This window comes from Labeo rohita, chromosome 7 (genome assembly GCF_022985175.1).
Source record: "Labeo rohita strain BAU-BD-2019 chromosome 7, IGBB_LRoh.1.0, whole genome shotgun sequence".
NCBI classification, from domain to species: domain Eukaryota; kingdom Metazoa; phylum Chordata; class Actinopteri; order Cypriniformes; family Cyprinidae; genus Labeo; species Labeo rohita.
The window spans coordinates 29,580,316-29,597,361 of NC_066875.1; the positions used below are offsets into that span (position 1 = coordinate 29,580,316).

General features: G+C 37.4%; 1 protein-coding gene across 2 annotated transcripts in view; it reads right to left on the reverse strand.

The window, feature by feature from the left end:
• Positions 1–16,163, reverse strand: part of coro2ba (coronin, actin binding protein, 2Ba) — a 46,284-nt gene extending 30,121 nt beyond the window's left edge. Inside the window, exon 1 of one of the 2 annotated variants that reach the window (XM_051113949.1) lies at positions 15,893–16,163. In XM_051113949.1, the coding sequence (XP_050969906.1) occupies positions 15,893–15,907 (15 nt within the window). In that variant the 5' untranslated portion in view covers positions 15,908–16,163. The remainder of the gene's footprint in view (positions 1–15,892) is intronic. The other variant, XM_051113950.1, reaches the window with a different exon arrangement.
• Between the last annotated feature and the right edge of the window lie 883 nt (positions 16,164–17,046).

The following is a 17,046-nucleotide window of genomic DNA, read 5'->3' on the forward strand; positions in this document are numbered from 1 at the left end:
TGGCAAGGGTTCAAATACACAAAAAAGCTGAAAACAAAACAAAACAAAGAATTTGTGGGACCTGAAGGACTTTTCTAAAGAACAGCAGTTTAGCAGTTCAGGACAAACAAGGGACTCATGAACAACTATTACTAAACAAAAAACAAAAACAGCTGTGGATCATTTAGGTAACAACGCAGTATTAAGAATCAAGTGTATGTAAACTTTTGAACTGGGTCATTTTTATAAATTCAACTTCATTTTCATTTTTATAAATTCACTTTGTCTTGTGGGCTATATGTAAATATCTTTTATGTAAAATATCTTATTCAGGTCAGTACTAAATAAATAATAGCATGCATTTTGTATGATCCTTCTTATTTTGGTAAAATAATTAATATTTTGCAGATTCTGCATGTAAACTTTTGACCTCAACTGTATATATTTTAAAGCTCTGTTTAAATCATTAATTTGTTTTAGCATTTTAATATAAGCCAATATAAGATCAAAAACTTGAAGATGATTTAAAATAAGAAAAAACAAGCATTAAAATATACCAAAACAACTAAAATTCAATATAGTTCATTTAATTCATCCCCTCAGATGTTTTTGTTTGAAGAACCATGATTCATATAATTAAAGGCGCACTTTCTAGACCATTTATATATTTTTAATGAATTTTTCTAGTAATGCCAAGCTCTAAAAATGTGCAGTCAACTTTTAACTTTTTAATAATAAAATACTGTACAATGATTTACTTACTTGCTTAATATTCAAAACCAGTACTAAAAAGGCTTCCTCCCATATGTCCTCCTGTGTCCTTGTGTCTTTAAACATTACTGCAGTGACTGAAAGAGCATCCCCTAGAGATTGTCATTCCCAGGAGAGGAGCTGTCTGTTGTTTTCCTTCCTCTAACCTCCCTGTTGTTAATGGTCAGGGTGTGATAAGCAGAACCAACAGATGGATAGATGGGGATTACGGTGGGGAGGTAGAGAGAAGAAGCACAAAGGATGGCACACGTTAGGTGATGGAGGGGGTAGGGCAGCAAGATGATGGTGCGGGTGGGGTGATCATTATGGTCACCATGAGACTAGAGCGTGACTCAGCTCTCTGCTGATCTGTCAATCAAATCACACAGGATTCACTAATGACACTTTGCTGCATTAAGACGTGACTAATTCAGCATGAAATGAGGAAATTTCTGAATGAAAGTAGGCATAGAGTGTGACTTTTTAGCATGCATAGAGAATACTGCTATGAGACTGCTATGCGTGTGAGCTTTCTGACACAGCTTGAGATGTCCTGGTGCCAGCTCTGAACCACATGCAATAAAAACACAAGCCCCAGTTGCGTTGACAGCCATCTGGCAAGTGCTCAAGAAGAATATTCAGTATAGCATCCAAGAAACAAACAAAATAGACCAAAATCACTGCAGTGTTTTCAGATAGATGCACCAGATCTGTTCTCTTGGCTTTGGTATTTTAAGAGAGGGGGTCAAATGGGGTTAAAGTCCATTCTCTCTGAATTTGACATGCAGTGTTTCTTTCCGCAGGAGCTGCTCTCTACTGGCAAAATACTTTTCATTATTTAGAGAGCTTCAACACAGATGTAGATGCACTTTGCAAAATTGCTTCCATCCCAACCTACATATTTCTTAGTTTGGAATGCCAAACTTGCATAAAGACTAACAGCCTGTCATCTCTGATTCAGTAGATCTCCACTTCACATGTCAGGAATAATTCATTGATGCTGCCCAGGTAGTTTTAATAGCAGCTTGTTTGATTGATAGCAACTAAAACAAACAGAGTTCTGAGAGATAAAGATGTCAAATGTTTTTCTCGGATGAATTGTGCACAGTATGATAGCACACAAAATAATCATACCTGACAAAAACCTCTGTCAGTGACACAATATATTAATACTAAACCTCACAGTCTGTACGGTCCATCTTTTCTGCATTTTCTGAGCAGTGTTTTTACAGGAATTTACAAAAATGTAAATCTATGAGAGTAACATTATTTGATAGTTCCAAAATATCAAATACACTGAGGACAACTGAGGGACTCATATGCAACTACTGCAGAAGGTTTAAACGCTCACTGATGCTTCAGAGGGAAACAATGCATTAAGAGGCGGGGGTGAAAACTTTTTGAATTTAAAGATAAAAATTATTTTGTCTTCTGGGAAACATGCAAGTGTCTTCTGTAGCTTCTGAAGGGCAGTACCAAATACAAAAAAAAACATATTTATGCAAAATTTGTCAACCTGTACACATCTTCATTCTGTTCAAAAGTTTACACCCCTGGCTCTTAATGCGTCGTTTTTCTTTCTGGAGTGTCAGTGAGTGTTTAAACCTTCCGTAATAGTTGCATATGAGTCTCTCAGTTGTCCTCAAATACACAAAAATGCTGAAAAAACAAAGAATTTGTGGGACTTTCTGAAGGATTTTCTGAAGAATAGCGGGCAGTTTAACTGTTCAGGACAAACAACGGACTCATAAATTCATCTATTATTTTCTCTTGTGGACTATATATAAACATCTTTTATGTGAAATATCTTATTCAGGTCAGTACTAAATAAAAACAAAATGCATTTTGCATGAGCCCTCTTAATTTGGTTAAATAATTAACATTTTTCAGATCCTGCAAGGTGTATGTAAACTGACCTCAACCGTATTTACATTTTAATGTAAAAGTATTGGTAAAATAGTTTAAAAAGGCTATTCTTCTATTTTAGAACAGTGCTTTTGCCAATAGCATCCTTTTGCATGTATGAAAATTCTAAGCAGAATGTTGGCTTTTATGTAAATTAATTAACACATGAAAATGCTAATTTATGTATGCTCTTTGGTGTGAAACTATGAATGACAGCTTTCGAACTGTGGAGCAGTAATGTGCATTTTTGACAATTTTGATGCAAAGAATGATTTGTTGGTGGCTTTCACACTTTACTATGCCTCCCCCCTTCTATTGCTCAGTCTATGCTGTGCTTTCTAATCCTATGAAAGCTGTACATAAGTTAGTCCCTCTCCTGCATTCTCCATCTTGGAGAAAGTCATTTTATAAATTGGATTAAGGCTTCAGATTTGGCAATGCTTTGCTGACTAGACAGACTTTCTCTCCTGCAGTCTCTGGCTCCCTGTGTAAGTAACAGTCTGCTCCTGTATGCTACACAGAAGAGGAGCATCATGGCTCAGACATGCCATCTGCCCTGGATAAATTAGCCAGACACACCACACCCAAACCCAAAGCAGTGACATAATCTAGGCATTGTGTAAAAGCTATAAGCAATATTAAGAACTGTGGTCGATTAAAAAAAATGTAATGATTTATTTTTACTTAGTAGACTGTATATAGTAGTATAGTTTAATTTCCATAGGACCTGTGAAGCCACAATGTGGATGATTTAGACAAAGCACTGCCATTTCAGATGGTGCTATAACAACATCAGCCAGACCTCAGAGGCTGGCATCCTGTAATAGTGTTACCCAGCTACTGATGAGCACCGTGACCTTCCACAGTGACATGACAATGTCGTATTAGCCTGTTGTCTTCCTGCTTGGCTAATCTCTTCTGACTGTTTCTCATTGCTGGCAGGATTCTGTTTCAGCGCGATCGCCAGCACAGCACTCTGAGCTAAAACTGGCTTTTGCAAGGTGTGCTCTGAAATGTGCTCAGGCTAGTGTCAAATGTAAAACAGCTGTATGAGAGGTTGAGCGAGGTGATAAGTAAAACTATTAAGCAAAAATAACAGTGAAGGTAGCATTCAAGGACAAAAACTGTGATTTCTGTGAAATGTAATCTAATACATGCACTTGTGAAAAAATGACAACAGATTTAAACCTCATTTTGCATTGTGTCCTTCATTTCAGTGTCTGTTCTTTAGGTTTATGTGAAACTTCAGGCACATCAGGAGGTCTGTAGTACAAGGGGAAAACTATGCATTAACTTTTCCATTTATGTTTGCTCTGTAGAAGTACTGTAGTTCTAGAGGCAGCTTGCAATCACTTGCACTAACTTAAAGTTTGGGGTCGGTAAGATTTTTATTATTTCTTTTTTTCTTGTGATTATTCTAAATACTATCATGCTTGTTCTTATTAATCTAAAGTTTTATATTTTAAAACATAAATTCTCATAAACAATCTTCTGTTGTCAGAGACTTACCAGTGGATGTCAAAAGATTAAAATCTGATCTATTTTAAGATGTCCCATGAGAAAGCTGGTTGTTTGCAAATTTGACTTAAATTATAGTTTAACAAAAATCATTATTTAAGATATTTGCATAGTCTTATGTTTCTGACAATTTGCCCGCTCCATATGTTTTTTCCATATGTGCTTATCTGTAGTGTTTGTTATTTGTGTCATTGACGTCATCAGCAGAAGAAATCAATTTCCTTTATTGACAGATTTCTGTTTCTCCACAAATGCACACATATATGTGTGTGTCCTACGTTGTGACCTATTTTAGACTCATGTATGGATTTGAGCTCTTGAAAAATCAGTTAGTGTCAGTTGGACCATTGTTCATTTTTGGGTCAACTATTTCTTTAAAAGGATAGTTCACACAAAAATGAAAATTCTGTCAATAATTACTCACCCCCATATCATTCCAAACCCGTAAGACCTTTGTTCATCTTTGGAACACAAATTAAGATATTTTTGATGAAATGCGAGAGTTTTCCGATCCTGCATAGACAGCAACGTAACTGATACATTCAAGACCCAGAAAGGTTGTAAGGACATCGTTAAAATAGTCCATGTGACATCAGTGGTTCAACCTCAATTTTATGAAGCTTTGAGAATACTTTTTGTGAACAAAGAAATCAAAAATAATGACTTTATTCAACAATTTCTTCTCTTCTGTGTCAGTCTACACTGTGCGTTCATGAGAATTCCACGAAGCATGCGTGTAGTACTGTTGACACAGGGGTCTGCATTCTTTGACCGAGAGGATGACTTGCCATTTTTTGCCCAGCCTTACTTATTTGTATCAGAATATACAGATGATCATCTAAGAGAAATGGACGTTCTATGTCAAAAAGCCAGCTCCTGTCAGCTGCTTTGTGGTATTCTCGTGAATGTGCATCAAAGACTGACACGGAAGAGAAGAAATTGAAGAGTTCAGATGCAAAACCAGAAAATGAGATAATGATAGTGAGTGAATGCTCCTGACACATATTATATGTCCATCAAATACTTTTACTTCAAACTCGCTAAATTCCAGCCTCAGTCCAATCAGAAGTACTAGTACTTACATAGAAACCTATACAAAGTAGCCAGAAAGAAACACTCATTTTAAAGAAAAACGTCAGATGGATTTAGCTGGTTTTGCATCTGAACTCTTCAATTGTTGAATAAAATATTTTAGGTTTTTTGCACACAAAAAAGTATTCTCGTAGCTTTATAACATTGCAGTTGAAACACTGATGTCACATGAACTATGTTAGCAATGTCTTTACTACCTTTCTGGGTCTTGAACATGGTAGTTGCGTTGTTGTCTAGGCAGGGTCAGAAAGCTCTCGGATTTCATCAAAAATATCTTACTTCGTGTTCAAAAGATGAACAATGGTCTTACGGGCAGGGACCGAAATTAAGTTTTTGACACACCGGCCAAGTTGGCCGGTGGATTAAAAAATCAACCGGCCAAGCTTATTTTTTACCTGCCAAAATTCTGAACGATTTAACACAGATATATCCAAAGCACGTTATTCTGTATATTATGTGTGCTCCGGACAGAGAGGAGTGACAATTAAAACATCAATAAGAAAAACAACTTTTTGGTCATTTTAGATTTTTTATTATCACTTGGAAATGTTTTTAACGAACTATCTGTGCGCAGCTCATTCGAGCAGATTCTGGTTCAAAATGCAGCCAGTTTCTCACGACACCGCCATCTCCAGTTCGCCACTTTTCGTTGAATTTTCTGCTGTGCCCTGATTCTGGTGGTGGCTTTTCTTCCAGTTCGCCAAGCTTTCTTTTTGAAGGCTGGCTGGCTCCAGTTAAAAACCGCCACATCTCGCCACTAGCACGAAACTACCGCTACGTTGAGTGTGGGATAGACGGAAATGACGTGAGTGCGGCGCTCGCGTTTCACTTACGCTTCGGTACGTCGCATGCAGACGGGGGCGGGGGAGCATCACAGAGATCCGCGAGACTGATACTGATTAACATTACTGGTGAAAAGATTTACTCGCCATGTGGCGGATGGCGCTTTAAATTTAACTCGCCAGACAGAGAATTTGCTCGCATTTGGCGAGTGGCGAGTGTTAATTTCGGACCCTGCTTACGGGTTTAGAACAACATGAGGGTGAGTAATTCATGACAACATTTTCATTTTGGGGTGAACTATACCTTTAAATAGTGGTATATTTAAAATGTGTAGCCATAGTATAACTTCCCAAACAGATGCAATAACCAGTTGGAGTGTTAGAGCTGAAATCTGTGTCAGTGGGTCTCCACCTTGCAATCTGTCTGTTTAGGCCTCAGGCCATGTGAAGCGGTGCCTTTTGTTTTGCTCTGAAAATATCCACAACATTACCTCTCTTTTTTTTCTCAGACATCCTCTCTAGTGTCCACTTTATGCTTCTGTTAGTTTCTCATTTTTGCACATTCTCTTTTGTCCTTCTGTATCTTTCTCTGAATCCTCCAGCTCTGTTTTGTTGTGTGGGATTTGTTTCGTCCGTGAAGTTTGATTAATTGGAGGCTGGAAGCATGAGCTAAGCGCTCTGAAAACTGCCTGAAGGAAGTCTGGGCTGCCGTAAGTCCAGGATCACATGGGGTTAGATTCATGCCTCTTTAAATTGCCTTCCACAACATAGACCTTCTACCTGAGGCCTGTAATACACGTAATGCATTTCTCATGCCAAGTTTGCTTTCTATCCAGCCCAAATTTTCCACTATTGATTTCTCCTTCCAAGCTGGTTTTTGTTGGCCTTATTGCAATAGAGAGTGTACAGATTTGATATAGAATTGATTTGATGTGTTTGATCATATATAATCATGTTCTGGCTGGTGTTTATAATAATATTGATCATTCTTGCCGGAATAGCAAGCCAATGCTGTTGTGAAAGTCTAACGTTGCTCACACACACATGCACGCTTTTTTGCTCCTCTGCACTTTCTCACTGATGCATTTTCTAAGAAAATAAAAGGCTTGAGTTTTTGGCATATCACTTCAAAAAACAGTGCTGAAGGCCAGGGAATGCTGGGAAGGAATGTGAACCTTCACAGCACTCAGCTGACCTCTCTCTTTCTTTCTGCTCTCAAAGAAATCTGCTCTCTTTTTCCTTTTCAGCGGCAATAACCTCAAACAACTTGTAGGTATTATTTACTTCAGCCTGGAGTATCAAAAACATTTTCATAATGTTCTTATTGTGCTTTCTCTCTTATGACCAGTCCAGATGGAATCTGCTGTTTTTTTTTTTTTTTTTTCAATTTCTGTGCTAATTTTGTGGAGGAAGTGAAATCTGTGAAATGGATTTAAAAAAGAGAAAATGTGTTAAACTGAGCTGAGAGTACTAGACTATATTAATAGCTGAAAGCACAAAATTAGCCATAATATTTAATAAATGTGCAAAAGATGAGGAGATTGACAGGCGTTCCAGTTTATGTTCCACTTCAGATTCTGCAAATGATTATGAAGTCCATCCATGTGTTTTTATATAATATATTATTATATAATATTACATTACTTATAGGGCTGGTCCGAATACCATTTTTTGAGCTTCGAAGCTTCGGTAGTAATCAACACCGAATAGTCGAAGCTTCGGAGGGAGGCTATTTAAATAAAAGAAGAACGAAAAAAATGGCGCGGTGTTTATATATATATTTATGTTTATATAAATGATTTATAAATAAATATACATATAAATTATATATAACGTTTGTGTAAATAGGCCTATATATAAAATACATATGTATATAATTTTGAAACACAAAATAAATGAGGCTCAAACATTATTAACAAACGTGCGTGTTTATTTTAGCACTTCCGTTAGTGAACAAGCAGCCAACAAAACGCTAAAATAAATCAAAGAAATAATACATTTAAATAAGAAAGTAGCCTAAATAAAAATGTTAAACAGGCCATTAAACGAACATTCGTTGCAAAAATTCCTAACAACCTCGCCCGGACGTTGTACGACAGCTCATCAGAATTAACGTTACTGGCCCGATGAAGTTAATTTAGAAATATATTTGGAACACTTTTTATTTGTTGAATTCAAGTTTTTGTTTTTTAAAGTATCGACCAAGCGGCCAGCGGCAGACAGATGAATTTAACCTTCTCAAGTCATCACGATTTAAAAATCCATAGATATAAAAAAAACTTAAAGCATATCACAATATTAGTTTAATCGTTTAACCTAGATAAATGTATGCTATTATGCGCATATGCAGTCGTTTGTGTGGAGAGTGAAAGCTGAAGCGGGCTTCATAATTCATGCAGGACATGGAGGCGCCGGTGCGATGTGAAACTTAATTTTTGCTCATAAAGGTAAGAGTAATATATCATCCGGAACTGTAAAGGGTCTACTTTAGTTTGTGTGTACTCACATTATCAACAAAACGTGCTTTTAAAGAAAACAAACAGGATACGCTTTCTGATGTTGAACAGGAGCGCTGCACAAAAAATTACCAAAACGCAATTGCCTCAGACACGATTAGAAAACGAAATAATTCAAATTCAAAACAAAACTCTTTCATTAGCTATGGGCCTAACCATAAAAATGCATTCAGGCATTAAAGGCGCGTCCATTGAGCAGATGGTGAGTCAGGATCTTCATCTTTGCCACAAATACTAGTTTATTAATAAATTATTCAAATATCTCCTTACCTTTCCCCCAACACATTCATAGTAATTATTTTTGCTGGGGCTTTGCGACCAGCTTTACCCTATTGCATGCATTTGCGAAGTTGTCATTGCGACAGTCACAGCCATAATTTTGCTTCCACCATGTAAGTGGGCCCGACTAGTACTGTCTCTCAAATATTGCTCAATCTCTTTCTTTGCTTTCTCTGTGCTGGTGGTGAAGCAGTCTGATTTTCTCCATTCATATTCAAGCGGGAATGAGAACCGTTTAGGGGAGGATGCCAGGTGTATGAAAAAAAATAAAAAACGAATATTCGAATCTTAACATTTAAAATCGAATGCCAACCCACCGAACGAATATTCGAATAATCGAATATTCTGGTCCAGCCCTAATTACTTACTTCAGGTTGACAAGATTTAATAGCTAAAGATGTCATGAAAATGATTAATAGCTAAAGATGTCATGAAATGAGTACTATTCATAAATAAAATGTAAATAATTTTTTCTTGAATAGAAATACCTACTGATATCCTTAAAATGTCTTATAAAGGAACTGAGCAGATCAAAACTACTTATGTCAGATCCATGTGAAATTGTATCATAAGGCAATTGTATTATCTTGTGTGGAATGTGTTCGCCATCCTGAAACGTGTCACATCCCCACATTGTCTTTATGAACAGACAGTGCTGATAAGCAGTCTTTGTTTTGATAAACTCATAGAGGTCAAGAGGTGAAATTACAACACGTAAGTGACTGAAAACCTGACATGTTCATGAACAGAAACAATTTCTGGTCTGGACCAAGTTCTGTCATGAAACTAGATGGCACAGGCTGATGGGTCATTAACGCAAACTGATGATACTCACAGCATTAAATTACGTGGCACAAGCTGATTGGTTGATGTTGCATACATAGCCAATGAACTTAATGCTTTACATTTAAATGGCTGGTTAGCAATCACTAGAGCTTTTTGCAGTGCACTTTCAGATTACCTCTAAAACCCTCTACCTCCCCAGCTGCACCTGTATGGATTTGCTACAGCTTATTATATAAGCTACTTGTGCAGCAGTATCTTACATTTCTTAATTTTGGTGCCTTTATTGCCTGAAGCCTGTTATATGACATGCATGAAAGAAAGTGTATAATTTACCAGCATTTTACTGCAGCAGATTGCTGTCCACTTCAAAATTTAAAAGAGTCGTTGGTAAGTAGGATCACTCAGTGGAATCTGTTGCTGTGCTGCATTACAGATAATGAGCTCCATTTTCATGAGACTGTGTTAGTAGGAGAAGCGTGTTGAAATCCTGAGAGTGTAAGCATATGACCCATCTTCATGATGTTGTCACGCTGTAGTTCCCACTCCCACACTGTTTGATTTGTGTAGGCTGTAGCATTTCCTTCTCTGGACCTCTTACACACAGGGCACAAAAATGGGATTGCAGTATTAATGACTGTTTCTGAAACTCAAAAACTTGGTTGCTGTTTTCATTGATGTTGTTACATTGTGACGACACTTATTCTTTTTAACAGCCTTTGAGTGCGTGTATGTCTATGCGTCTAGGATTGCAGTGGCAATAGATACAGATATCTTAAGGCAAGAATCTTAACATAATATTTTCTCAGTTTCTGTGCCTTAGAGTAGGAGTGAAAACAGAGAAAAGACAGGCAATGGGAATAACAAGATAGTGTGAACATCACATACTGATGCCCCACAGCTGCTGTTTATCTACACTTAGTCCTACTGCACTCGATAACCACCCCAGGACCACAGGAAGCACATCCTCCTCCCAGTGTCTCTACTTCACGTTCACTACAGCTCTGCAGGAGCTGAGCAGGATATTTATAAATGACATGATCTCTTTTCCTTTTCTATAGAAAGTCCCGCTGAAACTCTCAGTCTCTGTGGAGTTTGAGCAGTTCGTTCTCACCACATAATATCGACAGAGGCGTTCTGATATCTGCATCTATGAATATACTCTCGTGCACTTTCTCAGACCTCATAAAAAAAAAAAGTTGAAGAAAAATGCCGGACCTTTTAGTCATTTGTTCACTATTGGATGTTTTCTGTATAAGCACATTGGCCAGCAGGAGGTTTGGGTTGCTAAGCTAGCTGTTAGGACTTGGATCAAATGTGGCTCTTCTCAGCATGCGTGCACACTGCCTGCATAGGGCATAACAGCCTGCAAATTCACTCCAGATTATAAGATTCCCTCTGAGGATAAAACAAAACCTGCATCCAAATCAAGCTTGTACTCAAGGCTGCCAGGTTTACTAACCATAACTAGCCCATTGGCCAATCAAAAAAAGCTCCAAGCTAATAACTCTATCCCAAATATCAAAACTCAAAAATGTACTCCTATATCTATTTTTTTATTTATTTATTTTTTACTTTTTTTTTAACAGTCATTTGTGTCATATTCCTCTGTTTTCAACAAGGAATCATATATTCATATAGTCATATTCTAAATCAACTAGCAGCAACAGTTTAGAAGTAGTGTAATTCCACAGGACAACCCAGGCCTGCCAATACTCTGTTAGTTATTGCATGCTCTATAATTAGAAAAATATAATTTAATTAGTTTGTAAGTGCGTGCATTGAAGCAAACATACACAAACCAAACAGTTTTGTTGTGATTTTCGAGATTGTATTAATACAGCGATTAATATTGACACAGAAAACCTGGGCAGGATATTGAAGGGCTTGTTCCATCCATCCATTCACCCATCCACCCATCATCCATCCATCCAATTCCCTTCCTTTCTCTTCCTTTCCCTTCTCTTCCCTTCCCTTCCCTCCATCCTTCCTTCCATCCATCCATCCATCCATCCATCCAATCCCTTCCCTTCCTTTCCCTTCCCTTCCCTCCATCCATCCATCCCTTCCCTTCCTTCCATCCATTCCCTTCCCATCCAATTCCTTCCCTTCCCTTCCCTTCCCTTCCCTCCATCCATCCATCCATCCATCCATCCATCCATCCATCCATCCTTCCCTTCCCCCCCCTTCCTTCCATCCATCCATCCATCATCCAATTCCATTCCATTCCATTCCCTTCCCTTTATCCATCCATCCATCCATCCATCCATCCATCCATCCATCCATCCATCCATCCAATTCTCTTCCTTTCCCTTCCCTCCATCCATCCATCCATCCATTCATCCAGTTCCCTCTTTCCTTTTCCTTCCCTTCCATCCATCCATCCATCCATCCAATTCCCTTCCTTTTCCTTTCCATCCATCCATCCATCCATCCATCCATCCATCCATCCATCCATCCATCCATCCATCCATCCATCTATCCAATTCCCTTCCCTCCCCTTCCATCCATCCATCCATCCATCCATCCATCCATCCATCCATCCATCCATCCATTCCATTCCCTTCCCTTTATCCATCCATCCATCCATCCATTTCCATCCATCCTTCATCCATCCATCCATCCATCTTCCATTCCCTTCCATTCCTTCCCTTTATTCCATCCATCCATTTCCCTTCCTTTCCTTTCCTTTCCTTTCCCTTCCCTTCCCTTCCCTTCCCTTCCCTTCCCTTCCCTTCCCTTCCCTTCCCTTCCCTTCCCTTCCCTTCCTCCATTTCTTTTGATGTGATGAAATGCAATAGCTTACTACTTTTTATTTGTATGTATAATATGTCATACAAATAAGGCACCAATATACACCTGTGTGAGTTTTATGAGTATATGTAACATATAGCCTACATATATTCACATTGCCAAAAAAAAAACACCCACCACTATCTGCATGAGGTCAGTTGTGCATATGGTGTGTAGTCATAATAATGCGCATTACAGCTGTGAGTTTATAGTCCTCATACCCACGCAGTGTCTTCTCAGTTGTTCAAACACTCCTGAGAAGTGTGTTTCTGTGCATTTCATATGTGCAATTGTCATCTAGCTTTATAAAAACACCTGTACGCCTCCTACCTGCCTCTCAATCTACTGACATACAGACATGTGCAAACCCACCCACACACACCATAGATGAGAACCCTTCTTATAATCACCCAATAATTACACTCTCACACATTCAGTGATATTGAACACATGATGTCTGCCAGTCTCTGTGGGTTGATATAGGGGGAAATTTAACAGATGAGTCCATTCTTCAGATTCACTGGAGAATTTGAAAGATATTCTAAGCTTTAAACAAAGGCATGAAAGCACATGTGTTGACCTTTGACTCTCCTCCAGCTTTCTATCCATTCCTCACGCTTTCTTTGCCTCTTAATATGAAACTGATTACAGTGTTTCTGTAGATTTCATACCTTTCACTGTGGCAATTAGGGAACGATTTTTTTTAAGTATTTTAGAGATTTTAGGAATTTTAAAGATCTTATTATTTCTTAAGGTATTTTTCAAGGTACAACCTTTCAAGGTTTATGCCACCACTAGCAAATGTTGTTTTAATGGTAAATATTTAATTAAAGTAATAATGAATTATTAGCCAGTCTGTGTGCTAATAAATAGATGTTTATATGCACTTTAACATTTTTCCCCACCTGTTATATGGGGACTTTTCTTAGATTGTGTGAGAGGCACTTTTTGTACACTTTTTTCCCACCACTCATTAAAATATATACTTTAGCATTTGCTTTGCTTTTATAACTGGTATGTAATTAGCATCCATAGTGATTTATTAACTATCGCATTGTGCTGTGTGTGACAGGAAGTGATGCGCAGCCAGCTGTTTTATAGCCCTGCAGTGAGAGATGCATCCTGCCCTGTTCATGACAGTCTGGGTGTGTGACCATTCCAGTCCCAAGAGTCTGTGAGGATATCCTGCCACACAGCTGTGTGGTTAAACACTAGTCTATATGTGCACTCACTCTCACATATGCAGACACACTCTGGAGTGGAATTACTCTCTGTCTCTCACTGTCTGACACAGAGTGCTGTTCTGCTCGCTCAGCACACATGCACAAACACTCCAAGGTCATTTAGCTCTGTACTGTACCATCACTCAATCCCCCACTCAACATCTCAACCTTCTCCATCAGAGCAAAACACACACTCACATTAGTTCTTACACAGTCAGCAGCTGCATCATGCGGGTAATTCAGCTGGGAATAACTACAACACACACCACTGCTTGAACACAAATAATATAATATAATATAATATAATATAATGGTGACACTTTACAATAAGGTTCCATTAGTTAATGTTAGTTAATGTATTAACTAACATAAACAAACAATAAACAATATATTTATTACAGTATTTCTTCATTAATGTTAGTTCATGTTAATTCACAGTGCATTAACTAATGATAACAAGCACAACTTTTGATTTTAATAATGCATTAGTTAATGCTGCAATTAACTATATATATAATATAATATAATATAATATCATTTTATATATATACAATGTAATATAATAAAATATAATTTCTAAACTACTTGTCCTCTGCTATATAAAGCAGGGATGCTGGAGCATATAATATAGTATAATATAATATAATATAATATAATACATGACACACACACATACAATACAGTATATGACACACACACATATTATGTAAGCGGAAATGTTTATTTTGGATGCAAATAATTGCAATTAATCAAGTAGTATAGTGTAATATAATATAGTATAATATAATATAGCGTAGTGTATTTTAATATAATATAATATAATAATAATTATATAATATTATAATATAACAATATTTCTTTAATAGATAAAACACATATTACGTAAACAGAAATTTTTATTTTGGATGCGATTTTTTTGGAACTGCTTGTTCTATGCTGGAGCATATAATATAATATAATATAATATAATATAATATATTTTCCAAACTACTTGTCCTATGTAAAGCTGCATGGATGCTGGAGCATATAATATAATATAATATAATATAATATAATATAATATAATATAATATAATATATTTACTGTAATATATACATTTATGTGTGTAGATTTTTATATACATATAAATGTACACAGCACACACATATGTATTACATAAACAGAAATGTTTATTTTGGTTGCGATTAATCGCGATTATTGTTTTGACAGCACTAAATATAATATAATATAATATAATATAATATACATTTTCAAAATCACTTGTCCTATGTAGAGTTGTGGGGTTATATTTAAATAAAATTTCAATTTTCAAGTATTTTTTATATATATTATGTATAATATATATATATATATATATATATATATATATATATATATGTATAATGTAGAGATGTATGTAATGTAATGTAGAGATATAGTACAATACAGATTGTAACTAGCAACTCTTTATGTTGATCTCTACATTATCAGACCTAGATCTGCAATGTTTCCAGCTTTATAGACTAACTATACAGATCTGTTTGTTTCTGTACTGCTTTTTCTCTAATTTCATAGAGCCATTTCATAGTCATTTTTCTCCAACCTTTTGAATTAAGTTCAATTAGCCAGAAGCTCATGACAGCGTTTCAGGCACAAATCAAACTTAAACAGACACTTTGATAAACAAACACAAGCACAATAAAGACAAAATTAGCCTGATCCCCATTCATACTGTCAGCTAAATTGGCTACTTTTTGACCATCATCACAATTTCAATGTCAAAAAGTGGCCCAGCTGACCTGAATTCCCCCATATCCCTTGGCCTGCCTCTTCTCATCTTGCTCCTATCCTCTTCTCTCCTTTTTATCTCTGTCACGCATACTGTAGTATGTGACATGCTCAGTCTTTCCTCAGCAAAAAAGCACAGCTCAGGCTTTATGCAGGACAGCACTGGATTAAGAGCTCCACTTCGTAATCAGTCTGCTAAAGCCACACACACACTCTCACACACTCACACATAAACATGCCTCACCCAGCCAAGACCCACTGCCCTACTGCGGGACAGGCACTTGCATATTAAACACACACTGGGAGCTAGCTGGACAGATGCTCATAGAAGTTTGTACTGCACAGCAAATCCAGCAGGCGTAAGATTCACCTGCATAAACACACGCACTCCACCTGTCCGGCACTGCAGTACACTACAGTCACAGATTCAGCAGAACATCCCACTGCAGTGGAGCCCAAACCCAGCAGCCCCTCCCAGCCTCACACGCTCCAGCACACGCTTACCTTTGTGACAGTCATGCAGAGAACAGTGCAGAAGAGTCAGCTTCTGTTCCTGAAACGCTGAGTGAGACAGCAGGACAGAGAGAGAGAGAAGGACTCACTGAGCGCGTGCAGCCTGCAGTCTATACCACAGCAGAGTGAGACACGGGAGATTGTGGAAGAGGAGGAGGAGAAGAGAGAGAGAGAGAGGGAGAGGGAGGGAGGGTCTGGTCGCTGTCTCTCGCTAAGTATCCAAGCCTATCAGTGCCGCGGTAGCCGTGGTCCTGTAGTCAGGATACTGCAGTGAAGTCAGCTCAGCAGTATGTTAGTACTATTACTCCTTGCTCTCTCTCTCTCTCTCTCTCTCTCTCTCTCTCTCTCCTTCCAAGCTGTCAATCTGATTACTGCATGTGCTAATGAAGATTATTGATGTCCACAACAGCATTACTCTGTTTACCATGTAACGTTCTTTCTCTTTAGCTCTCTGTAAACCAAATACAAAACCCATGCTCTCTCTACTTTCTGTATCTAGTACTATCATCATACTCTGGTAACTTGGCTGCTATAATCAAAATTAATAATGCAAACAAAATTACAGAAAGACTTTGAAAGCTTAAAAAGCGTACCGAAATTAAAGAGAAATTAAAGACCGAAATTAATTTATATATGAAAGTATATTATAAAATTTATGTACTCAACAACTCTGGATTCATCCTAAATAAGTGTGAAGAACAAGAAAACAAACACCAAACCATGATGTAAGATGAGCTGTAGCTTTATGATGTTCTGCTGTCCTCTTGTGGGCCTCAGCAATATAACATCGCTTTTATCGAACAGCACATTTAAAGGGAATTACACCCAGAAATGGTATGGTTATTTATTCATAGTCGTGTGCTTCCAAGCCTGTATGACTTACTTTGTTCTGTGGATCACAAAAGAAGTTTAATGGAAAAAAGGTGCAATGAATCTGGTGATTGAGGCTGTCATATTGGCTAACATCTGTAACAGCTGTTGTGTGGTTGAAAGCCATATATACTGTAGGTTAACAAAATGAAAATCTGAGAAATATTATTATAATTTAAAATAACTGTTTTTAATATTGTGCTTTTTTCATGTGATGGCAAAGCTATTTTCACCAGCCACTGGGGGTGTTTTTTGTCAGAAACACGCAACTACAG